This window comes from Oncorhynchus tshawytscha, linkage group LG17 (assembly GCF_018296145.1).
Source record: "Oncorhynchus tshawytscha isolate Ot180627B linkage group LG17, Otsh_v2.0, whole genome shotgun sequence".
NCBI lineage: Eukaryota > Metazoa > Chordata > Actinopteri > Salmoniformes > Salmonidae > Oncorhynchus > Oncorhynchus tshawytscha.
Window position 1 is genome coordinate 10,152,113 of NC_056445.1, and position 27,277 is coordinate 10,179,389.

Sequence of the window (27,277 nt, forward strand, 5' to 3'; positions counted from 1 at the left end):
TGTCTGTTACTTGAACTCTGTGAAACATTTATTTGGGCTACAATTGCTGAGGCTGGTAACTCTAATGATGCTATCCTCTGCAGCAGAGGTAACTCTGGGTCTTCCTTTCCTGTTGGCGGTCCTCATGAGAGCCAGTTTGATCATAGCACTTGAGCATTTTTGAGACTGCACTTGAAGAAACTTTCAAAGTTCTTGACATTTTCCACCTTCATGTCTTAAAGTAATGATGGAGTGTCGTTTCTCTTTGGTTATTTGATCTGTTCTTGCCATAATATGGACTTGGTCTTTTACCAAATAGGGCTATCTGCTGTATAACATTCCACTATTTAACTTTTACACCCATCAATTGAAATGCATTCCAGGTGACTACATCATGAAGCTGGTTGAGAGAATGGCAAGTGTGCAAAGCTGTCATCAAGGCAAAGGATGGCTACTTTGAAGAATCTCAAATATAAAATATATTTTGATTTGTTAAACACTTTTTTGGTTACTACATGATTCCATATGTGTTATTTCATAGTTGTGATATATTCACTGTTATTGTACAATGTAGAAAATAGTAAAAATAAAGAAACACCCTGGAATGAGTAGGTATGTCCAAACTTTTGAGTGGTACTGTATATATATCTACCAATAGGTGCCATTCTTTACAGGGCATTAGACAATTGTCCTGTTTGAATCTGAATTGGAATTGCACTGCTTGACTGAGGGACTTTACAGATTATTGTATGTGCGGGTTACAGAGATGAGGTAGTAATTCAAAAATCATCTTAAACACTATTATTGAACACAGTGTGAGTCCATGCAACGTATTATGTTGTAAACGTACTCTTCAATACGTTTTAAACTTCAGTAGTGATCAGTTTAATAGTTAGATTTTAAAAAACGATTTGAGTCGTGTGATGACTTGGGAGGACGATCTGCATCATTCTTGGACAAGGTGCATCGATGCATATCAATATAATGATAGGTGACAAGCAGACAATAATCTTAGCGGCAAATAAGCAGCAGCTATACCTTGAGGACACTTTGTTTAGGATACGGTCAAGTGGCAATAGTTTGTTTACACGTCAAAGTTGACTTTTCCGAAATGTTCCCATGGTCCTTTAGACACTGCACACGAACTCTCTACTGTAATCAGAATCCGGATATGATGAAAATGTTTTAGACCAAACTTTTATCAAGCGAACCAGCAGAACGTCGAGGACAATTAGGAGTAATATTACAACTCGTCCCGCGCGATAATCGGAATAAAGCGAATAATTGGAAACGTATGGAGAACTTTGGAGATATTTGAATTTACAACTAGTGCTGCATTTTCAAACGAGAAGGCGTTTCACTATGGAGGAGGGATGGGAATGAGTCAAACTTGAGGCAGGGAGTTGTCATGTTTGTAAGGTACTTATCAACAAACGTATTATGCATGTGTTTACAGTGCAGGCCTATAATAAATAACCATATATGTGGAAATGTAAACTACTTAGTTGCAGGTTTCCTTGCCGTTTGTATAGTTTCTGTAAGGCAGTAAAGGGGGAAAATTCCACTAACTTTTAACGACATACATTGTGGGTTGACGTCACTCATACTCCGCTCTCTATGAGAGAGAACCAGCATTGTCGTTCACTTGAGTGGTAGTTTGTTACTCACGTCTACATTCAAATCCCCAGGGTTAAGGGCTAAGGAGGAAAAGGAGAACCTTCGTTATCTGTCGTGTATCTCTCCAAGAGGACTGTCTCATGTCCACGGATACCGTCTTACCTCCGGAAGGGCCTGCTGGGCCAGGGGAGAACCTTCAACAGGAGACAAGTCCTCTTCTCCCAAACTCTCACGGTATGACAATATACTGCTTATAAGGGCTGACAACATGACTCTTATGCAATTGTTGTTTACTGGTTTGGTGACGGTGTTGTACTTGTGCTCTACATCGCTTTCACTTTCAATGAACTCTGGTGTCAATTTACCATTGAGGGAATATTCCATCAATAATAACTTGGTCGAGATTAGTCATCATTGAAGTCATGATCTTGCATGTCAAAATCCACCAGTTCACTCAGAACAATAATAACAACCAACATGAACCCATTCCCGCTAAATTATATTCCTGCTGTTTTACCAGACATCAGTATCTATTCACCAGCATTAGGCATGTTAATGTTTTCATTATTTCGCAATAAAGATTGAAGGAATGCCTTGGCGACTATTAGCAGGAACCACAGCCAATTATAGTTTTTAATTAACTTTCTAGTTGCCGTAAGATTATCACATGTAAAATAAGCTTGGCCCTGTTTTTAAAAAAAATATTTTTTTCTTCTTTCAAACAGCCAGTGAACCGTTACCCCATCTTATTTATACCAAGCATCATTACAGCACTGTCAAAAATAGCAAAGTAGGACAGAGTAAGCAATCACAGGGACGGGTGGCAAATGGATTTTCGCTGGACCTTCTAAGCCTTTCTCAGTTAAGACTGGATTTCCCCTCTCTCAGGAGGCTGTAGATGTTCTGAGAATAGGCTAATTTATTTCTAACTGTAGTCACTAAATACAGCGATGCATCACACACTGCTACTGTAAGTGTGCATCGATCTGAAAGGGAGGGAGTCACACCAAGACTAAAGACTTGCCATCTATCAGCCCCTGCCTCTGGCTAAGATTGGGCCATATCTATCTAGAGCCACTGTGGCTCGTTCATCTATCTGCCATTGCTTACCAGACAGAGCGGCAGCATTACAGGCCTGCAACAAATACATCATCCGTCTAAGGAAAATAACATTTGCCATCTTGCGCTGAGCCATTCGTCACCTTCTTTTCCAGAACCAAATAACATGAAAGGACTATGGATACAACCAAAACATCACCCCCCAAAAACAAAAACATACAGGAATTGTCTGAAGCAAACGGAATTAGTTTTTTCAACTATGTCATAAAGACTCCCTGACAAAGGTCATGCAGCCGAAACGCATGAGAATTTTTAAAACTTTGTTTCCATTGAACATGCCATACAAATAAAGGCATTTTAATTGCATGAAGAGTGCCTTGGTCCTCTTTTTTTTAATGTCATAAAGACGTTGTAGATGTTTTTGATGTTGTAGCCAATTAGCTAAACATAACAGGAATGGAGATGGCATTGATCATTTAATGTACAATATTTGATGAGGGTTGACATAACGTCACTCAGAGAGATGGATCTGACCTTTTTGCATACTTATCGGAGCAGGATTTTGCCTACATACTTTTTTCAATGTAGATGAAGGCTGTCTTTATGGTTGTAACAACCTTGGCAGGTAGTGCACACCCGAGAGTAGAGAAAATGAAATCCAGAAATCTGGCTTTGGCTTTTACATGAAACCGCCTTGCTCCCGACTCTGTTGTGTAACCTTTCGACAAAGGACAATGTTTTCTCTGGCAAAAAATAAGGCAGCCCTGACTTGGCTTGTCCTTCTGTCCCTGATAGTAGTATTACGTCCACCGAAGTTGACCTTCTCGTCACAGTTTACATCTGTTTCTGAGTAGAAGTACATAGTGCAACTTTATTGTGACCAGTTGAGTTGTTCAGTGGGAGTAGCATGCAAACAATCTCTCTGTCTCTCTCTCCCACCTTCTTCTTCTGCTAAACAGTTGTTCATTTTCTTATGTTCTGTGGCTTTGATCCTAGATGCTTGTGACCGTAACGAATCATCTGAAACTACAAACCCATCCGGAACATCGTGTCCCAGAGGCACGTCCACCGAAGTACAAAGTCACGTGACAGAGGGAAACACGGCCTATTGTGACCCTGTTCGAAGTAAGTGTTACAATGAGGGGCACTTCGGGGAAATCCTGCTCTTACGTGTTTGCCCAGATCCTCATCTGTTACTTTACTGGGATCCACACAAAACACAATACCTAACAATTGTACTGTACACATTGACAGAAACAATGACATTGCGACAGAAACACTCTAAACATGTATTGCCTTGTGCAGTAGCCAAGCCCAACTATCATACCTGAGTAATGTTTTTGTCATGAACATGTTCTGTCAGGACCTTCGGACTTGTCATAAGCTGGCATCATCAATCAACACTTGTTGTCACTAGGCCCTGTGGCAGAGTGACATATGCCCGTTGACAGACGGTCTCTCTGAAAAGTTACCCTCCCAGTTTCAGAGAGAAATGGCAAGATGGTTTTGAAGTCCAATACAATGGTCTTGTGGGATTAAATAACAATCACATGGGATGAAGTAGCATGCGTGTTCTCTCATTCTGCTATACTGACCAATAGTTGGCATGGTTGCTCTTCCAACCCTTCGGCTTTCTGTAGTGTGAGTGAGGAAATCCTGTTGTGGTTTGACTTTGACTGTCTAGGCCCACTTGTTTCAGCTTTCAGTGCACTTGAATCTTTTTAGAAGGCAAGCATAGTGTTTTACATGGCATGTTTGCACTGAAGCCATGTTTAGAGTGAAGCGGATAACATCAAACTCAAATCAAATCAAATTTATTTATATAGCCCTTCGTACATCAGCTGATATCTCAAAGTGCTGTACAGAAACCCAGCCTAAAAGCCCAAACAGCAAGCAATGCAGGTGTAGAAACACGGTGGCTAGGAAAAACTCCCTAGAAAGGCCAAAACCTAGGAAGAAACCTAGAGAGGAACCAGGCTATGTGGGGTGGCCAGTCCTCTTCTGGCTGTGCCGGGTAGAGATTATAACAGAACATGGCCAAGATGTTCAAATGTTCATAAATGACCAGCATGGTCAAATAATAATAATCACAGGCAGAACAGTTGAAACTGGAGCAGCAGCACGGCCAGGTAGAGTCATCATGCCAGGTAGTCCTGAGGCATGGTCCTAGGGCTCAGGTCCTCCGAGAGAGAGAAAGAAAGAGAGAATTAGAGAGAGCATACTTAAATTCACACAGGACACCGGATAGGACAGGAGAAGTACTCCAGATATAACAAACTGACCCTAGCCCCCCGACACACAAACTACTGCAGCATAAATACTGGAGGCTGAGACAGGAGGGGTCAGGAGACAATGTGGCGCCATCCGATGATACCCACTTACAGGGCCAAACAGGAAGGATATAACCCCACCCACTTTGCCAAAGCACAGCCCCCACACCACTAGAGGGATATCTTCAACCACCAACTTACCATCTTGAGACAAGGCCGAGTAAAGACCACAAAGATCTCCACCACGGCACAACCCAAGGGGGTTCTTTATTTGTGAGATTAAAAAAAAATCTCCCTTACTAGCGCTGACGTTGCTGATAGCTACTTTGAGGAGAAATGTACTGTGATATGTGGTTGTCCCACCTAGCTATCTTAAGATGAAGGCATGAACTGTAAGTCGCTCTGGAGAGGAGCGTCTGCTAGATCCCAAACTCTCTGGTGGTGGTGGTGGTGGTGGTGGTGGTGCCGTAGCACTACACATCTGATTCAAATAATCACAGCTTGATGGTGAGTTGGTTATTTGAATCAGCTATGTAGTGCTAGGGGATAACCAAAATGTGCACCCGGGGGGGAAATATCCTGTTACTAATGAAAGAAGGGGCCATAGCAACAAAGGAATCTGTGGTTATTTTGCAGTCAAGGTGAGACACACTTGGTTGTTTCTTAACCCTTTACACTCATACCGGTATACAAGTTGAAAATAATAACCGTCTAAATTGGACCGTTGTGGCTGTACAGTAACATGCTGTACATGACGTCAGAGCTCTGGCTCTGTGCTTCACAGCGCTGTATGGGTTTTGACTGGCAGGCATTCTGAGGTTGAGCACCGCACGCGACAAGAGTTAAAGACTGTTCTTTGCGTTTATAAAAGCGCATTGAAATTGCTTAGGAGCTGTGCACACTTTGGCGAGGTGTGTGGCCACTTGGATACACTCAACCAAACTCCTGTCATTTTTTTGGGGGGGGGTCTTATGATGCACCTACCTCACATTTCCCAGGAATAGTCTTATCATGTTACTGAATGTCTCCGGAGAATTTTCAGATTTCGTTATCAACAAATGCGGCAAAATGTACAGTAAATGTGAAATGCAGATAAAATCAACAGTGTAATGGTTTGGATTCAGTCTTGTCAGGTGAACTGTTGTGTCCTCACCTTATTATAGTGTAATAATTGTCCCATTATCGCCAAACTGTTCCCTTTCAACTGCTACCATGGTTATGCATAATGCTTTTCATATTTCTTCTGTAAAACATTTCAATTCCCAATGAGTGTAAAGGGTTAATAAGCAATGTAAACACTTCCTTATGAGTCGTTGTGCCCTTTTGTTCAGCAGAAATAATAGGGGAAACAAATACATTGATTGGAAAGTTCTCACCGTTTTTGAATGGAAAGTGAATGTCAACCTATTTCCAACTCGTGAGTCCCACGGAGTTAGAACAGAACAGGTTGTTTCTATTATCACAGTTCTTTCCAGAATGTTCTGCCAGTTCATTACCAACCAAATCTCTTGTCTTGAGATGTCACTATTAACCCACTCACAATGCCTCTTACTGCTTGTCATTTAACCTACCAAGTTTGCCAAAGCGATATTTTACACTTAAATCGCACTGTCTTTTGCCAAGAGGCTAAAGCAATCTCATTACCTCAAGATTGACTGTTTGAAACAAACTCGATAATCCACATTCCAGGTCAGTACAAGCAGTAGAATCATAAAAAGCAGCAATTCGAACTCCTCTCAAACCCTGTTGTGTTTGCCACTCCATAAGGAGAGTGTGTTGTCAGGCAACACTAATAGCAACAACAACCTGATTGCTTCCATCCATGTAGCTGTAAGAGGATTGTTTACATTCTGATGCAGCAGCTCTTTGTTTCTAGGCTGTTAAACTTTTCCAGGGCGCCTTTTCGCTATTACGCTAATTGACTTGCCATTGGTTTGTTTACCGGTGCAGCTTCGAACAGGGATTTTGAAGCAAGAACTTGTCAAACTAAGGTCTCTACTGTAGCTAGCAGGTGTAAGTAGGTGTTCTGATGGTCATGGAATTTTGGATGATGGGAATTGGCCACCCAAATGACCACGTTCACCGTAATAACAGAATGGCAAAAAAAAGTTTTTAAAAAAAACATTGAGGTAAATTTTCTCCTCTTCCTTCCTGACAAAAATAGATAATTTTGCATAATTTTAATGGACTTTCTACATTGCCATTACAATTATTGCATCACAATACCAGGCAGCCATTGCGAGTGTACGTGAGTCAAATTGCCACACTAATGTAGGCCATTCTGTCTTCAGTCAGCTGTTTGTTCCACACCCAAATTAAAAAATATATATGTTTTTAAAGGGCTATGACTGTTATTTTATTTTCATGTAGCTTTCGGTAACAAGGTTATTGTGCCAGCCCTAAGTGTAGGTTATGTAGTGTACTCCATGGTGTTCTGCATTACTTGCATGTGAAATGCATCACTTTCATCTACAAAATAAAGAAGTCTGTGCCAACAGTTTTAATGTAGCAATTGTAGTCACCCCCCCACAGACTGTGTTTGGGGAATATGAAAGTGAGGGAGATGACAAATCTCCTTTTGAGCGAAAGGTACAGGAACATGTGTTAGTCACTTCAAATAATGATTTAAAAAAACCCAACCTGTGTATAGAGGGCCTGCTTGACTCTAATGAAGCCCTCGCTTACTGAAACAGGAAATCATCTTACCGACCACATAGTGCCACTTTACTGCTTTTTCTTTCCTCCCGCTGTCCGATTTCCAACTTGTTGGGTGCCCTAGGCTGCATGGGATCTGTCTGGCTCTGTTGTTTTTTTATTAGCCTGACTCAAAACAGAGAAGCTGGCGCTTGTTATTTGAGCATGTTGTCTATTTCTGTCTTAAAGGGTAACTTCAGCCCCAATTTCAGCCTTTGCCTAACCCCCCCCAAAATTATGCATTCAGGTGAGAAGTTGTGGGGGGGGAGATGCTCATAAATATTCATTTTGCTGGTGGGTAAACTTTGTTTTTCCTGATCCTAACACTTTCTCACTAAAGCATACTTACCAGAAGTCCACTGGCACTCTGATAATACAATTCTGTGCATTGCGAGTATATTAGGCTCTGGAGAGTTGACGCACAGTGGTAAGGCGCTGAGTTCTTTATGTATTGCCACCTGTGGTGTAAGTTCGAGTCCCCAATGGGGCACAAAAGTAATTGAAATGTGGACTCACATTTATTCCGTTCTTGCTTTGGGAAGAAAAGTGCAATCAGCACCTTCAAAATGAAAATCAGGGATTCAATCCAACCCGCATTGCAGTAGCTCATTTTGGGGGGGCTCACGAGTGGCACAGTGGTCCAAGGCACTGCATCTCAGTGCTAGTGTCACTACAGACACCCTGGTTCGAATCCAGACTGTATCATAACCGGCCATGATTGGGAGTCCCATAGGGCGGCACTCAATTGGCCCAGCTTCGTCCGGTGTAGGCCATTTTTGTAATTAAGAGTGTGTTCTTTAACTGACCTGCCTAGTTAAATAAAATGGTCAAATTAACTCTAATTGGTTTTGGGCACTGTAAAAAAAAAACTACTACTACCAGGGGGTAGTAGTTACAGGTATGGTTTCACTTTTCAGAATAAAAAGTATTTGGGCACAGGAAAAATATCTGCCCCTTGTGGGATTAGAACTCACAACCAGTGAACTATGAGCCAACTGTTGTAGACTGCCAGTCATAGAGATTGGGAAAATAGTTGTCATGACAATGGTGGTCATCTGTCTTTTGACGATGGATGTAGCAATGAATATAAACGTATAATCCTCATAGCCTAAACTACCGTTCAAAAGTTTGGAGTCATTTAGAAATGTCCTTGTTTTTGAATGAAAGGCAAAAAAAAATTGTTGTCCATTTTAAACTAACATCAAATTGATCAGAAATAGTGTAGACATTGCTAATGTTGTCATAGTGTAGACATTGCTAATGTTGTCATAGTGTAGACATTGCTAATGTTGTAAATGACTATTGTATCTGGCAATGGCTAATTTCTATATATTATTTATATAATAATAATACATTTATGGAATATCTACATAGGTGTACGGAGGCCCATTATCAACAACCATCACTCCTGTGTTCCATTGGCACGTTGTGTTAGCTAATCCAAGTTTATCATTTTAAAAGGCTAATTGATCATTAGAAAACATTTTGCAATTATGTTAGCACAGCTGAAAACTGTTGTCCTGATTTAAAGAAGCAATAAAACCATCAGCATTTTTGGGTTCGATTCAGTTAAAAATCAGCCGTTTCCAGCTACTATAGTCATTTACAACATTAACATTGTCTACACTGTATTTCTGATCAATTTGATGTTTTTTTAATGGACAAAAAGTTGAGTTTCTTTCAAAAACAAGGACATTTCTAAGTGACCCCAAACCTTTGAGCTGTAGTGTACATGTTTGTTCTTTCTTCATAAAAGCACATAGGTGTGTGAAACGGTAAGCAAAAATGTTGAATTTATCATATGTGGAAATGTGCCTTACTGCCTTTTGAATTTCATGTAACGTCAGTGGTCAAGGAAGCATTTAGCTAAATGTATCGGCACACTCCACATACCAAGACCATTGCCAAATAAGGCGCGCTGTCACCTGCTTTTATACTAAGCATTGAGGTGGTACCCCCCAGCACATCTAGAAGGGAATGGATTTCATACTGAACCTCTCCCTTTTTATAGTAAGCATTGAGGTGGTACCACCCAGCACATCTAGAAGGGAATGGATTTCATACTGAACCTCTCCCTTTTTATAGTAAGCATTGAGGTGGTACCACCCAGCACATCTAGAAGGGAGTGGATTTCATACTGAACCTCTCCCTTTTTATAGTAAGCATTGAGGTGGTACCACCCAGCACATCTAGAAGGGAATGGATTTCATACTGAACCTCTCCCTTTTATAGTAAGCATTGAGGTGGTACCACCCAGCACATCTAGAAGGGAATGGATTTCATACTGAACCTCTCCCTTTTTATAGTAAGCATTGAGGTGGTACCACCCAGCACATCTAGAAGGGAGTGGATTTCATACTGAACCTCTCCCTTTTTATAGTAAGCATTGAGGTGGTACCACCCAGCACATCTAGAAGGGAGTGGATTTCATACTGAACCTCTCCCTTTTTATAGTAAGCATTGAGGTGGTACCACCCAGCACATCTAGAAGGGAGTGGATTTCATACTGAACCTCTCCTTTTTATAGTAAGCATTGAGGTGGTACCACCCAGCACATCTAGAAGGGAGTGGATTTCATACTGAACCTCTCCTTTTTATAGTAAGCATTGAGGTGGTACCACCCAGCACATCTAGAAGGGAGTGGATTTCATACTGAACCTCTCCCTTTTATAGTAAGCATTGAGGTGGTACCACCCAGCACATCTAGAAGGGAGTGGATTTCATACTGAACCTCTCCCTTTTTATAGTAAGCATTGAGGTGGTACCACCCAGCACATCTAGAAGGGAGTGGATTTCATACTGAACCTCTCCCTTTTTATAGTAAGCATTGAGGTGGTACCACCCAGCACATCTAGAAGGGAGTGGATTTCATACTGAACCTCTCCCTTTTTATAGTAAGCATTGAGGTGGTACCCCCCAGCACATCTAGAAGGGAGTGGATTTCATACTGAACCTCTCCCTTTTTATAGTAAGCATTGAGGTGGCACCACCCAGCACATCTAGAAGGGAATGGATTTCATACTGAACCCCACCTTTGATCCGCTAGGGGTAAAAAGAGCTAGATATACTACTAAAAGACCAATATCACTTGCAACAAACTGTTAAAATGAAGACCAGAATTGAAGTGTTTCACTACAACTTAGCCTAAAACAACTGGTTTCAGATTTAAATTAAGTTACTCTTCAACAGTTAACTTGAGCTAAATAACGCAAGTTTATTTCTGACCTTAATTATGCAAAGCGTGAAGGGCATGTATGTTCAGGTCGCTGTTTTTTTTGTTAGAGCCCTTCACCTATAAGGCCCCAGTATGTGGCAGCTAGCAGGGTCTTGTGAGGCTCGGCCCCTAGGGGAATACACTCGGGTGATATCTCCTCCAGACTGGGCTTTGGCACTGCAGGCCCGGGCCTTAAATAAATTGCCATGACCTAACGCCAGTTTTAGGTGTTTAATTGCCACATTATTCACTGTGATTGTCAAATAGTTGAAGTGCTCTCGCCGTGGATAAAGAAGAACCCTGGCTGCTCAAATGATTATTCTTTTTTATTTTTTTTATCTTGAGGGAAATTCTGAAGTGAAGTCGTGAGGTCAAATAACATGGCTGTCGCCTTGAAAAGAAAGACATTAGTGTGGCCTTTGTGTGAATCCCTGATTGTGCTTTTACTCTGGAAGCTTCAAGGTTATTAACCGGGTGTAGAAATGACCTTTTAGGTAGTTCATATTTGACACTTCCAATGGTAGATGTGTTGATGAATTGTTGCAGAAGAGCTTGCTTATTGATGCCTCAATATAGCATCTATGAAATTAATGCAGAATAGTGAGATATCCAGGAATCGTCATTGTTTTGAATAGTGTTGTGTAAAGACTAGTTAGACCCACATACAAAATGTAGCACCCTAGTAAACAGGGTAAGATCCTGTGAACTTCAGAAACGTTCCTATATCATCAATATTCAAAAAAATGTGTCTCATCAATTTTGTTGTGCTATTCTTTCTGCCAAAAATAACAGCATGGTTGTTGTTATCCATGAGCTAAATCTTTCTTGTAATCCAGTAGACCCCTGTCTCTACTGAACAAAATGTGTCTAAAGCACGAGTGCATTAAAAACAGAGGCATCATTTTCAAGTGATTACTTACCCGTGGGTCATGGAATCAAAAACAGTATAAATAGGGTGAAAAGGTAGCACAGGGGTTGATTAAAATGGCCATTGTAATTATTTCCTCATTGTCTTGCTGTAGATGGATTTCATATGGGACATTTTAAGCATTCAAATGAGCATTTCCAGAAGTGTTGAAGCATTTTCATTGTGAAAAAGAGATTTGAAAATACTAAAGTGAAATGATTAGATACAGTGCCTTCGGAAGGTATTCAGACCCCTTGACTTCCACATTTTGTTACGTTACAGCCTTGTTCTAAAATTGATTAAATAGTTTCCCCCCCTTATCAATCTACATAAAATACCCCATAATGACAGCAAAAACAAGTTTTTAGAAATTGTTTTTAATTTATTAAAACATCACATTTGCATATGTATTCAGACCCTTTACTCAGTACTTTGACACTTTGGCAGCGATTACAGCCTTGAGTCTTCTTTGGTATGACGCTACAAGCTTGGCACACCTGTATTTGGGGAGTTTCTCCCATTCTCTGCAGATCCTCTCCAGCTCTGTCAGGTTGGATGGGGAGCGTTTCTGCACAGCTATTTTCTGTTGTCTCCAGAGATCTTCGAACGGGTTCAAGTCCGGGCTTTGACTGGGCCACTAAAGGACATTCAGAAACTCCGGTGTTGTCTTGGCTGTGTGGTTAGGGTTGTTGTCCTGTTGGAAGGTGAACATCTTGAGGTCCTGAGTGCTCAGGAGCAGGTTTTCATCAAGGATCTCTCTGTACTTTGCTCCGTTCATCTTTGCCTCGATCCTGACTAGTCTCCCAGTCTTTACCGCTGACAAAACATCCACCCAGCATGATGCTGCCACCACCATGCTTCCCCATAGGGATTGTGCCAGGATTCCTCCAGATGTGACGTTTGGCATTCAGGCCAAAGAGTTCAATCTTGGTTTCATCAGTCCAGAGAATCTTGTTTCTCATGGTCTGAGAGTATTTAGGTGCCTTTTGGCAAACTCCAAGCTGTTGTCATGTGTCTATTACTGAGGAGTGGCTTCCATTTGGCCACTCTACCATAAAGGTCTGATTGGTGTAGTGCTGCAGATATGGTTGTTCTACTGGAAGGTTCTCCAATCGCCACAGAGGAACTGTGGAGCTCTGTCAGAGTGACCATCGGGTTCTTAGTTACCTCCCTGACCAAGGCACTTCTCCCCTGATTTCTCAGTTTGGCCAGACTGTCAGCTCTAGGAAGAGTCTTGGTGATTCCAAACTTCTTCCATTTAAGAATGATGGAGGCCACTGTGTTCTTAGGGACCTTCAATGCTGCAGACTTTTTTTGGTACCCTTCTCCAGATCTGTGCCTTGACACAATCCTGTCTCGGAGTTTTACGGACAATTCCTTCGACCTCATGGCTTTGTTTTTGCTCTGACGTGCATTGTCAACTGTGTTATATAGACAGGTGTGTGCCTTTCCAAATCATGTCCAATCAATTGAATTCACCACAGGTGAACTCCAAACAAGTTGTAGACACTTAAATGTAAACAGGATGCACCGAAGCTCAATTTCGAGTCTCATAGCAAAGGGTCTGAATACTTATGTAAATAAGGTATTTCAGTTTTTTATTGGTAAAACATTTGCAAAAATTCCTACTAACTTGTTTTCCCTATGGCATTATGGGCTATTGTGTGTAGAATGCTGAGGATTTTTATTTAATCCATTTTAGAATAAGGCTGTTTTTGTAACCATGTGAAAAAAGTCAAGGGGTTTGAATACTTTCTGAAGGCACTGTATTCACACCCATCTGTGTACTGAAATCTTATACACAAGTATGTCTAATGTGGGGATATCTTATCACCGCCATAATGCAAATAAACAAGGTTATTGGCTATGGAGAACGAAATATTGTTTTGCCGTGTTGGAGGGAAGATTTGAATACTCAAACACATTCAAATTGTCAGTTTTGTAATCGGAGTAAAACACACAGGCCTAGATGTCATTCCCTAGTTTACCTGTCTTCTTGGAGCAGTCAGAGCAGGTGTGCACAGAGCTCCGCTATATACACTCTACTGCAAAGGCTCTGCTGCATTCCCTGAACAGCAATGCCCTGGTGCAGCTCCACTCTGTTGGTTCCCGAACCAACTCCACAATACAGCACAGAGCGAGTGCCTTGGAGAAGAGAGAAGGAAAGCTCTCTCTCTCTCACTCTCTCACACACACACACACACACAGGGTCCCACTTCAAATGAGAGCAGTGCAGGGGGGATTACTTGGCTTCTAACAGGGTTTTGGCTCCAACATTAAGGTTAAAACCCTTTTCTATTACAGAGATCTCTAGTGCTGTTGCCCCCACGATGTTTGCAGGTTCACCACCTCTCTGGTAGGTCATTCTGCCAGGGCTCTGATCACTGGACTGTGACTGGGGACCCGGCTGGGCTGGCTCCATTCAGACACCATGCAGACGGCGCTCCCTGGCTAGAGCTGAAATCAATACGGCCGTCTCCGTTAAAAACCCACTCAGAGGCAGACTAGCACCTCTGTCCCCTAGTCTGATCACACAGCTTAAGGCCCTGATTGGCACCTCTGAAGACAAAGACCATTGACCCACAGCTGTCCCATTAGCTGTGGTTAATGCTCAGATTGATACTGAGCAAATAAAGGAACCATGTCTATAGATATTTTTTTATAGACTGTCTGCCCCATACAGACCCTATACTAGCTGGCCGTTATGGACAGGTCAGTTTTGCCTAGTTCCTTTTGTAGTTTTTTGTTGCTGTGTGTTGATTTGGAATGCATCTGTCCTTCTCTCTGCTGCTGTTAGTACAATAATGCCCTCCCTCCAGATGCACTGTGCCCCTTTTGAATTTCAAACAAGTCTGTTTCCTGTGGAATTTGTAGCTAACTTCAGCATAGAGATTTAGAAATTTGTGGAATCTGTGAGTCATCAATGTAACTGAAGCTGAAAATAATCTCCCCACACCACTTCGCTGCTGCTTAATTTTGGTTTTGAGTCGTCAGAGAGGGTGGAGCACTCTGCGAGTATGGAGTCTGGCAGCTCCCCTAGGCCTGCTCTGAGTCACGTCATAATTGATCTTTCTAGAAAATGTGGTAGATGCCTGTGTAAAGCATAAATCTGTGCTATATGTGAATTTTCTTAAACTTGTGAAGACATGTTTACATTTGATTTTACTACACTCCTCTCTTGCTCTCAGATGGAAATAGATTGGGGAAAAATGTGGATTTTATAAAGCTTAAGACAGTCACAGCACAGGTCTTTTCATTTATTTTTTTATCTTGGATGAAAAGGAGGGAGAAAAGTGTAATTTTAAGGCTGTGGTGGATGTCTTTGTTCTGTTCTGTTCTGCTACATTTGCACCACTCAAATTAGCAGCACACCAAATTCCACACAACACAAGAGGTGGAACGAGAAGAACTTCAACATCTGTGAGCTTTTGGCGTTTGCACAATGTGAATGATTTTCCTCTCAATGTGATTCATTTAAGAGAAAACGGCATCTCATTGGGTGATTTTAATGATTTGGATAGCAGTCAGACATATTAATCTCGCCAAATGTTCCATTTTGAAATCGAAGGGTAATTGATGATAGCCTCCACCTCCCCCAAGAGCGCCTGAAAGGTTCAGGTCGTCGAATCAAGCTCTTGTCTTTCAAGTTGCCTTCTCCACTGTAAAATGTAATTAAGCAGAACAAGGTCCGAAGGGGTTATTTTTCCCCCCCCTCAATCAGCGGCGAAATTACCAAATTTGAAATGAGTAAATCCCAGACGCCCTGCTTTCCTTGTCATTGTTATCAAGAGGGTGAGAGAGAGGCAGTCTGAAATAGGGAAGAGACTGCAAACAAGGGAAAGAGAGGATGGCTCAGAATACTAAAACACTCAAGTGTCAGATCACTACAGCAGGTTACATTTGAAGGCCCAAATTTGAATGATAATTTGTCACAGAGAATTAAGTGTGCCACGGTGAAAACCAGCTGAGTAGTAGTAACTTTCCTCATTCAAAACGGCAAGAAAATAAGACATTACTGTAGATATGGATGTTTCTCCAGGAATTAGATGCAATATTATAAAATACCATCAGAATGGAGGGTAGGAGGGCTAATGGAGTTAAAACACTTCTGTCGCATAACCTGTCACGTCCTGCTGATAGAGTATCCTATCAGAGAAGGTCATTTAGTTCCCTCAACGGGCACAGATGGCCGATGGTCACTAGGCTAAGATGAATAGAGCTGTGTGTGATCAGTTGGACGGTTACTTTTTTAGTATAGGAGTGATTTGACATTACCACGACAACCACCACAGAGTCATCCTGAGATTGTCACATGTTTTATTCTGTTGAAGCATGATACATTTTCCTGTTACGCTGCATGTGTTGAATGCCTTCCTGCCATACAATAATTTTTTAGGTGAATGCTAGTGTCCATTAATTAGTTAGACTAGGCTTGTTGGACTAGTTTATCCAGGCTATTCTAAGCTACAGCACCCTAACACTCATCATCATTTTCACGCTAGATTTGAATCAATTTCAATGCAATTAAAATGCAATTTTTTTACGCCTGATGCTCACATGTGCAATGATCACAGCCTGGGTTGTGTTCAGTTGGGGGAGTTGAAAGGACAACTCACGATGACTCTGACATTGCATGTCGCTTCCAACAACCTGTCCTCTGACACAATAAAGAAAGTCCTTGTCACAGAGTTGGAAGGTAAAACTGTAAATGAGCTTTGATATGCCGAAGGATTTAACAAAAAATCAGAGCCTTTGTAATAACATTTATGGTGCTATTTTTTTCCCCCTCCTTCTCATATAATTCCCCTGGTTTTGCGTCTATAACTATGGGAATGGGAGACGTATAATTTCTAATGAGAAAATCTATCCCTTTTGGATTGAGCAACCCAGCCAGCCAGACATTACAGGGGTGTTTGTTAGGAGGGGAAACGCCACCCCAGGCTGTTTAGGGGACGATGAGACCGCTGCTAGGTCATGGGCACATTCACAAATTAGCATTTCGATCAACCAGGTACAAGGTCGGAACATGTGTAGGAAACATGTTTATAATATGTACATATGTAATGAGTACAAAGATAAACAAACAAGTTACTTGAAGAATTACCATTTTAAGTGCCTTTCAGTGTTTTTGAAAGAGATGCTCCTGTTGGATTAGTTTACATCTTGTTTGCCATATTTGTCCCCCCGCTCCCCTGTGAGTATTCCACAGTGCATTTGACAAGCTGTATCTGGCTAGCTGTTAGGAGATGGGGCTGGATGGATCTGTTTAGCCTGCTGACGTGTGACATTTGAATAACTAACTGTACGTTCCTTATGATAGGCATCCTAATAGGTCTCTGCAAACAGAACTCTCTCTCCCGTTTAATATTAAAAAGGATTGAGCCATAGAAGCACAGCGTTCTATGTTTTTCAATCCAGCTCCTGCCTTACCTATGACTTACAGTGTAGTAATGTGCAAATGAGAATTCCAAGCTGCCCTGTTTTGACCTCTTAGTCGTATAATTGTTTATACAGCACATTTGAGTTGATGTTCATATTCCTGTGTCTTCCTGGTGGGTCAGTGTTATACTCGTGTCTTTTGGGTGCAATTTTGAATTCTTCCTGTAGGACCTATTTTCTGGCACACAAAACAAAACGTAGGTGTTTATACACAGTTTTACATACAGAGCGATCCCACACACAGACCGTAGCGCGCTCTAGGCGCACCGGTGCTGCTGTCCCCATGGCGTGGGGGGTACTACTTGCTGAACACTTGGTGACAAATGGCAATTATATTTGTGTGTTCTTCATGAATCCATCAAACACTGGCCTTTTAATAAATAAAAAAATGCTCCCGAGATATTTGAGCCTGTCAGATATAAGGGACCAAATTGGGATGCTGCTTAGACCGTCAAGAACCACTCACCCCCAGTTCCCTCTGATATGTTTGACAGCCTGTGTAGAGGACTACTCCATGTATTATTCAACTACAGATGTACACTCTCAACAGTTGTTGTGTTAGAAATAGGGTGGTTAGAAGTCCAATTTGAAGTGTGCTTTTTTTCTTCCTCTCCTAAACATGTTTTTTTAATGCGATCTGCCAGGTTGTGTACGTCCACCAGCTCCGAACAAGTTTTTGTGGTAAACCACTCAACTGTTCAATTTTAATCGCTTATGATTATTTAAACTTCTGGGGGGATTTTTTAATATATATATTTTTTATGGGGGATATGTTTCCTTGTCTGGGTAGGAATATTGACTTTGTAGTGCATTTATATTACATAGGCATTTATATTGTATACCTGATCTATAGAGTATACAGTTGTTATCCAAGTTGATGTTTGACTGTTACTGTCTATTGCTGCTAGTTCTATTTCTCTCTTATTACCAGAAGGAGTTCTACAGTATATTCTACTAGCTGGCTTGGTTCAGTGTGGTTACATGGTTCATCATGCCGTCATCTTTGGCAGGATCATCATTAACGTGATCAATGATTCTGAATGTTACCCTGTTCATTCATCTTCGTCTCCCATTGCCTTCTCTGGGTAAAAATAAAAATGTCTGCCAGTGACACTGGGAACCTGTCCCTGGAAATGTGTCTTCCTAGGCTCGCACTTGAACCACTTTCTAGGCTTTCTAGTGTGTCGGAAACCCAAACCGCTGCTTTTTTATCTGGTGGTTTCCTAATAACTATTTATACTTCGTAAATTGAAAGCTTGACTTTCTCCAAAGGGAAAGGTAATTATGCTGGCTGAGGCAGGGAATAGACCGACTGTGTGTTGGTCGTTTGTGGATGCCTCCATGACCTCTGTATGAGAAAAGAGACTGCTTTATTACACAAGCTGCTATGGGTAATTTATTTCATAGGCAAATGTAGTCTTTTAGGCCAGAGTGTGGCGTCACATAGTCCTACGTACATACTGTGTTTGTACCCACCCAGTAGACTATTTCAGTAAAGGGTATTGAGCTTATTATATATCACTTTTTACATTTACCCCCTTTTCTCCCCAATTGTGTGTTATCCAATTGGTAGTTAGTCTTGTTTCATTGCTGCAACTCCCCTACGGACTCCGGAGAGGCGAAGGTCGAGAGCCATTCTTGACACACTGCTCACTGAACCCGGAAGCCAGCCGCACGAATGTGTCGGTGGAAACGCCGTCCAACTGACAACCGAAGTCAGCTTGCAGGCACCCGGCCCGCCACAAGGAGTTGCCAGAGCATGGTGAGACAAGGAAATCCCGGCCGAACCCTCCCCTAAGCCGGAACACGAGGGGCCAATTGTGCGCCGCCTCATGGGTCTCCCGGTCACAGCCTGCTGTGACACAGCCTGGGGTCGAACCCGAGGCTGTAGTGACGCAGTGCCTTAGACCGCTGCGCCACTTGGGTGGCAAGCTTAAGATAACTTTTGTACTAGTTTATATTATGGTGTGTTTGTTGCCGATTCTGAATTCCACTCTTACAATATGTGCCTTATCACAGAGTAGATTGTTGATGTTCACTATAGAAGAACAAAATTGATATCACACAAGTTACATGTGGATATGGTGAAAGAAAACAACAAGCAATTGTTGAATCTCCTTTTTAGCCACCATAGTTTACTAACAATGTCATGTAAAAAGCTGTCAAATCCATCAACCTGGGTTTAAACCAGAGCATAATGAATTATCCTTTGTGCTAATTCAATTTGCATTGAAACCTGATCCCAAAAGTCTTTGTTTATAGAGGCAGCATGCGGACCACTGTACGAGGAGACAAAGCAGTGTCTCTCTTGCATTGCATTGCATTGTTTTGCATCTACATTCTCGTCAGAGAAGTCTCCCCCCGGGTGCTGAGTGTTGTAAAAAAAAAAAAAAAAGTTTGGCTAGAGCTAAATTTTCCTTTCTCTTGTTAACAATTTCTACTAGTTGGTGAGCAGACAGGAACGAAAGAATGGCCATTTTCAGATCGCTGTTTGGTGCATCCACTTGGACTTGGAAAAGTTCAGGTACAGTAGTAGCACTCTGCAAATCAACACTACATTGTGTGAGTGTTGTATTGCTGTATGGGCCGCCTCTTGTACAGCACTCGCACCCTAAAAATGCAGAGGTTGTGAAAAAGAAAGGGGGAGAAACCCTAAAGAGCTGAATAATTCAACGGAGATCAATAAGTCACCGTGCTGCTACTTGTCTCTCCTTTGTGATGCAGATGGGACGTAAAATGCAGGAGCTAGCTAGCTCCCTGTAGAGCTGGAGGTGCAGGAGTCTCTTCCCCTGGAAATGTCACCGCTCCCTTTATTTTATCAGATGGCCCGACGTTCATTTGTTCGGGGGTTGACTCTTCATGGCTGGCTGCTACCTGTCACACGTGGAGCGACTGTAAGAGTGTGAAGAGCCAGAGCTTTGCGAAAGGGGAAGGGAAATCACTACTCTACTGTAGCAGAGGCAGGAATGCATGATCAGTCTCTCTCTCTCTCTCCGTCTTAACTCACCTGGGTGCTTCTCCAAGAAAACGCTTGTTCAATCACTGTTCACCTACAGGGATACTGTACTGTGTGATCATTTGGCTGTGGTGAAGGTTGCATCCTCTTCTGTGCTCTTTTATTTGTTAAGGCTCCACGATGACAGTACAAGAAAAGGACAGTTGTTGAAGGTTTAGCCGCGGGATTCCCATATCTGTTCTGATGGTATGAAAAGATCAAAACGAGAAATCTTGAGGGTTACAAAAAAAGTAACCTTAAGTGACTTATTTGGTACTTGTCATGAGCACATAACAAAGACACGCAGTGCCTTGAACCTTCTAAACATCCTTCTCTATATAACCTGAGTAGAGAATAAATGCCATGTTCTCTGTCAAACATGCTGAAAGCACAGTAAGTCCTCACTAACTGAAAAGAGAGGAGTGTGACATTTAAAAAAAAAAAACTTTTCCCATCCAGCTCAACCTCAGCCGCTGCCCCAGACAACCACCTCTGCGCAGGGAGAGCCCGACGAGGGAGGAGAAGAAACTGATTCTGCCAGCAGTCAAAATGACCACCAATCCTCCACCGGCCTGAGTAACGGCAATGGAATTCGCCGGCAATGTACCTGTGGGGTGGAGCAGCACCCATCGCCCGGCGTCTCCCAGAAGATGCAGAGCCAGCTTCGTTCCAGCTTGTCGGTCAACAGCGACAGCAGCAGACAGAGTAAGGGAAGCTCCACCGGATCCCACAAGCCTGGGACATTACCAGAGGGTGAGTTATAAGTACTGGGCGCTGACTGTACACACACATACTCTGTCTTATATAGAACACACTCTCTCACTAGGAGGTAAGTACTGTGCTCCAACTTAAGGTCATTAGAGTCACTCACACACTAATAATCACACAATGAACACACACATCCTTCATCTGCTTGGCTTGACTTTCTCCTAGCACTTCATCAACACCTTTAGGGCAGGTCTTCCACCATTTAAAATGCTATTTGTGGAGGGGACAGAATAGACAGTCACAATGGACAGATTCTGTCGGTTGTCTTATTTTAATGATGAAAGTACACTTTCATTTGGTCAAGGCCTGCTTCCTATGGCTTTATTTTACTCAACAACAACCGAAAGGATGGATTTTAGAATTCAGGAGGAACCATCATTTTCTCTGGTGTTGTGCGGAGGTGAGTGTAATGAAGGTGATTGGTGTTCTGAATGACTAATGGTCAGTAAGGTGTGACCCGCTAATGAGGCTGAGCCGCCCAGGTTGCCTGCGAAGTGTCATCCCTCCTTTCATACCTTCCTCCCTCTGCATGGGCTCATGTCTGTCCTCCAGTCTCCAGCCCCACTGTGGCTCCTCATTAACAGTGGCTCTGTCTGTCTGGGAGTCACACACACACACATCCTCTTTTTTATCTTGTAACAGCTGTCTGCTATCTGTTATCTGCTATCCATTATCTAACCTGCCTGCTGCACCCTGCTTATCATCGCCTCGTCTCGGACTCCTCTCACTTTGTCTTTTACTTTGTCTTATAGAGGAAGAGGGAGTAAAAATAAGATTGGATGATAGGAAGTGTGATTACAGTGAGTTCCAAAAGTATTGGGACAGTGACATTTTTTTAATGTTAGCTCTGTACTCCAGCACTTTGGATTTGAAATGATACAATGACTGAGGTTAAAGTGCACACTACCAGCTTTAAGTTTTGTGTATTTTCGTCCATATCGGGTGAACTGTTTAGAAATTACAGCACTTCTTGTACATAGTCCCCCATTTTAGTAGACCGAAGGTATTGGGACAAAATTCACTTATGTGTGTGTGCAAGTAGTCAAAAGTGTATTATTTGGTCCTATATTCATAGCTCAGAATGATTACATCAAGCTTGTGACTCTTACAGACTTGTTGGATGCATTTGCTGTTTGTTTTGGTTGTGTTTTCAGATGATTTTGTGCCCAATAGAAATTAATGGTACATAATGTGTTGTCCTTCTGGAGTCACTTTGATTGCAAATAAGAGTAGAATATGTTTCTAAACACACCTTCATTCATGTGGATGCTACCATGATAATGGGTAGTCCTGAATGACACCCTCAAATTAAAGCTTAACAGTCTGCACTTTAACCTCATAGTCATTGTATAATTTCAAATCCAAAGTGCTGGAGTACAGAGCCAAAACAAAGTACTTTTGGAGCTCACGGTGTTTTTTTTATATGGATTGGGGAATTTGAGATTGTCTTCACCAAGGTTACGCTATTTGAAATATGCAGCAGATTGGCGGTAGGGCTAAGACTAACAAGTGATAGAGTTCCCTATAAATATAAGGTATGATACAAGTTAAATATTCTCCAATGATGTATTCCACCGGTGTCATGTTTTCTTCCACGTCTTAATTGGCAAACTCAAATAGCAGCAACAGTTCAATAAGTCTGTCTCATTACAGCTTTTGTGTTGCTTATTTTCCCGACTTGTGTTTTCTAAAGTCAATATGTTCACACTCAAGTATTTATTTCCCGGCGGAAAACAGCAAGCTGTTGTGTTTTAATGTTTACATGGATTAACATAATCTGTTTGCCTGTGAAATGAGCTACCAAACAGCTCCTCTGGAAGAGGACCTAGCTCAGGGGATTCTACAACAGAGCATTCTTGGCACATGATCTCTAGCACTGAAATAAAGCTGTGATAAGTTCTGTATTTCCTACTGACTGAAGAGTTGTTTACCGCTCGTCTTTTCGTCAGGCTGGGGGTCGGTTGGGGCCTTTTTTGTGTTATTTAAAAAAAAAAATTGTCAATTATGATTTGAGCTCCTTAAGTCCCATTCAGTACTTTTTAAGGGCTTTGTGGTGACTGATTTTGAATGCTTTCTTTGCTCTGTAGTCTGCATGCTCTGTCGTCACACCTTGGTTTGTGTGTATATTCCCCATAGCCACAAGTTTGACCCTCATTCATGCGTTATGGACTTGCACTGTAAAGGCTACTGCATGGGGTGGGCCTCTCCTCTCAATCGCTCTCCCTCACCCTCCCTCTCTCCCTCCCTGTGCTTTTGGCAGGCAGCTAGGCAGTATCCTGGCCCTCCATCCAACAGTCTCTCTTCATTTGGAATGTTTTCGTTTTGGCTCGATGGTGTGCACCCATTCCAGCTTGTTTTATGTCATGCTGCTCCTCTTTTTGATGTGAGCCTTTGGAGTTTTTTTCTTTCTCCAGATGTCTCAAACAATTTCCTCTGATGCGCTCGCCGCTGTTTTTGGCCCTCCAGAATCTGGGCATCTTCGCCGCGGCCTGACATTAAACATGAACGATCTCTCGCTGAGGCGGTGTCAATTTCCGCCGTATTTTTCTTTGTGGTAAGGAGAGATGTCTGGCGTTCTTGTGTACATGACCCAGCCCCCTTCCTTGCCCCCTTCTGTAAGGTTTTTCACTAATCGCTGCTGTTGAATCATACATCCAAGTGAATAGCTAACTAAGATGCCCTAACTGCTTGACGCTATGGCCAGTATTTAGATAATTTTGTATCAGAACCGTGTACTGTTCTGGTACTAGCTTAATTATTGCAAGGCGTCTTTCAAGGTTTGAGAGGCTTTGAGGTTTCATCATTTGACATTGGCAAAGTTCTGCTCATTCCACTTTCTCCAGTAGTACACAAGCACTTTCAGTTCTAGAATACAGTGCACAATATGTATAGGCACAGTATCATGAATTCATGATTTTTCAGTAACTTAATGCCATCGTTTCAAATGCTGACAAATGAAGCGTTTCTTCAAAAGTGTCTCCGTTGTAGTTTGCCTATGATTTAGCTGCGTTCAAACATCTTTGGGAACACAATTGCATCTTTCCATGTTGGCATTCTATCTGGTTTGTATCTGATACAGCGCCACTGGTCAAGCTTTGCCTGTGTGAGGGAACAGGGGGGAAAAAAACTAACTTTGATTGCTCAAACATGAGCATTCAGCATTCCTCAGCCCGTCCCATCCTCTCCTCTTTTCCTTCTCCTTCATTCTCTTCCTCAAACCCAGTCAGAAAGGAGCCCTGTCTTTCTGACAGGCTGAGGATGGTCTGATGAAAGTTCTGAAAATGCACTCTGTTTGTACTGGCATTTTTCTGCATCCATATCCATATCTTGCAGCTCCAAAGCTCTGCTGGGCTGGCTCTGCTGGGAGAGACTTCTCAGCTCTTTGCATGGTACAGAAAACAGCCCGGCAGAGGAGATCTGTGACGTAGGACACAGGACTTAGTACAAAGCTGATTATTAATTTCAACTAACATTGTTTAAAATGCTTGTATGTGCTTTGATTTTTAAAAATGTCTACATGTTCTTTGCTTATCGTTTTGTCTAAATCTGTTGTCCATCAATTTTTGTTTTGTTTTTACTGTGTACCACCTGATTTTCATGTAACGGCCGTTAGTGCATGACATCACTTACATTCTGAACAAACAACGGAGTAATAAATTCCATAAAATAAAATGACAGCTGTCTCATTGGTGAAGCAGAGAGGGCTTTCCATCCGTTCATTGGAAGACAACAGTGATTTGGCGTTGTGCTCCCCAGCCACGTAAAAGGTCGAAGAAGAGGTTGAATGTTAATCAGTGATGAGGAAAACGGCAGCATTGGCACAACAATTTGCCAGGGAGAAGAATTCGGACTTTGCTAATCAGCTTTACGTAATCATGTCTGCATTTGCATGATAATGCCCCAATTATTATTTAGAAAGCTGCTAATCAAAACTCAAAAGTGGAATTCAGTCTCTTGGAATTTTCCCTGATTCCATTTGGCCCTCCTTCCTCCTCCCTGCTTAGTCTGCACCTTCTACTCAGTTTACACTCTCTCTTATGCACCTGAACGCACACACACACACACACAGGTTCACGCCCACACAATACACACACCCAGTCATGGACACAGTTTCATCCATAGAGACAATATTCTACTATTGACTATTCTACCGTTGTTCCATTTCATTCTGTGGTTTTGTCTTGTTTTGCAAATTATTTTGTCAGTTAATAGTGATAGTCTGTTATCTTGCCCTATTTACTGTTAGGACATTATCATACTGTATGTGTCTGAGTAATTGGCCAGTCTGATTTGTGACTGTATAACTGCCTGAGCCCTGCTCAAGGCTTCTGATTACAAAGGACCCAGGGATTAACTCGCTCTGTTCCAGGCAGGGGTTTTAATCAGATTTTTCCCACGGGCCTTTTAATAGGCTTTAGTTCTTGTTTTCTGTTTGTCTTCTTTGTATTTGATCATGTTTTCTGTGTTTTTTTTTCATGCATCCTTCATCCTTTTTCATCATCCTCCACCCGTCTCTATGGACATGGTGTGTGTTGGACCCAGACTGCTGTGTCCACTGCATCCTGGCCTGTCTGTTCTGTGAGTTCCTGACCCTGTGCAACATGGTGGTGGCCCAGGCTAGCTGTGGCACCTGCACGTCGGAGGTCTGCTGCTGCTGCTGCGCTGAGGACATGGGAGACGACTGCAACTGCCCCTGCGACGACATGGACTGTGGCATCATGGACGCCTGCTGCGAGTCCTCCGACTGCCTGGAGATCTGCATGGAGTGCTGCGGCATCTGCTTCCCCACATAGGAAGGGCCATGATGGGATTGGGAATGATGGCCGTATTGCTACTGTTACCTGTACTTTACACTCCAGCAGAGGGAGGGAGAGGGGGAAGTGGGGTGTGTGACCTAGCATATGTGCGTGTGTACAAGTGCGTGCCTTCGATATAAGCCTACACAGAGAGATCTGTTAATCTACACTGGGCCTCTCTGCCAACATGGCCAAGCAGGGGCCAAAAATAGTTTAGAAATGCTTTTGTTACGTACCACAAGTATAAACATGTTTTAATTAACCAAAGTGTGTTTACTGTTGACAGATATGTTAATCAGCTCTTTAAACAGTATTACTTTAGATGCCTTATTGGATAGGAAGATCTCTATCATTTCAGGAATCCTATCCGACTGACATCTTTGCCTTTAAAAGTGTTCTTCTTTTTCTCGACCAAACTGTCAAGTCCTGACGAAAAATCAAAGGAATACATATTTTACTTTGATATTTAGCAGCCTTTTAGTGTGTTTAGTAGAGGTCGACCGATTATGATTTTTCAATACAGATACCGATTATTGGAGGACCGAAAAAAGGCCGATACCGATTAATCGGCCAATTTTTATTTATTTGTAATAATGACAATTACAACAATACTGAATGAACTTATTTTAACTTAATATAATACATCAATAAAATCAATTTAGCCTCAAATAAAAAATGAAACATGTTCAATTTGGTTTAAATAATGCAAAAACAAAGTGTTGGAAAAGAAAGTAAAAGTGCAATATGTGCCATGTAAGAAAGCTAACGTTTAAGTTCCTTGCTCAGAACATGAGAACATATGAAAGCTGGTGGTTCCTTTTAACATGAGTCTTCAATATTACCAGTTAAGAAGTTTTAGGTTGTAGTTATAGGAATTATAGGACTATTTCTCTCTATACGATTTGTATTGCATATACCTTTGACTAATGGATATTCTTATAGGCACTTTAGTATTGCCAATGTAACAGTATAGCTTCCGTCCCTCTCCTCGCTCCTACCTGGGCTCGAACCAGGAACACATCGACAACAGCCATCCTCGATGCAGCGTTACCCATGCAGGGCAAGGGGAACAACTACTCCAAGTCTCAGAGCGAGTGACGTTTGAAACGCTATTAGCGTGCACCCCGCTAACTAGCTAGCCATTTCACATTGGTTACACCAGCCTAATCTCGGGAGTTGATAGGCTTGAAGTCATAAACGGCGCAATGCTTGAAGCACAGTAAAGAGCTGCTGGCAAAACGCACGAAAGTGCTGTTTGAAAGAATGCTTACGAGCCTGCTGGTGCCTGCCATCGCTCAGTCAGACTGCTCTATCAAATCATAGACACCAATGGTCAAATCACAACACCAATGGTCAATTCAATTGGTTGGACATGATTTGGAGGGGCACACACCGGTCTATATACGGTCCCACAGTTGACAGTGCATATCAGAGCAAAAACCAAGCCACAAGGTCGAAGGAATTGTCCGTGGAGCTCCGAGACAGGATTGTGTCGAGGCACAGATCTGGGGAAGCGTACCAAAACAAGTCTGCAGCATT

The 27,277-nt window shown here is 42.1% G+C and overlaps 1 protein-coding gene across 1 annotated transcript; it reads left to right on the forward strand.

The window, feature by feature from the left end:
* Positions 1-1,140: 1,140 nt before the first annotated feature.
* LOC112216835 (myoD family inhibitor domain-containing protein) lies at positions 1,141-26,320 on the forward strand. The gene is made up of 5 exons (XM_024376941.2): positions 1,141-1,398; positions 1,668-1,830; positions 3,652-3,780; positions 20,634-20,927; positions 25,485-26,320. The coding sequence occupies exons 2-5, from the start codon at positions 1,737-1,739 to the stop codon at positions 25,733-25,735; spliced, it is 768 nt and encodes a 255-aa protein (XP_024232709.1). The 5' UTR covers positions 1,141-1,398; positions 1,668-1,736; the 3' UTR covers positions 25,736-26,320.
* Positions 26,321-27,277: the final 957 nt, after the last annotated feature.

Excerpts from the sequence above, each read along its gene's own strand:
- LOC112216835 (XM_024376941.2), top strand. The coding sequence starts at position 1,737 with ATGTCCACGGATACCGTCTTACCTCCGGAAGGGCCTGCTGGGCCAGGG. Across the intron at positions 1,831-3,651 it reads TCTTCTCCCAAACTCTCACG|ATGCTTGTGACCGTAACGAA; the intron begins GTATGACAATAT and ends CTTTGATCCTAG. Across the intron at positions 20,928-25,484 it reads GCCTGGGACATTACCAGAGG|ACTGCTGTGTCCACTGCATC; the intron begins GTGAGTTATAAG and ends TGTTGGACCCAG.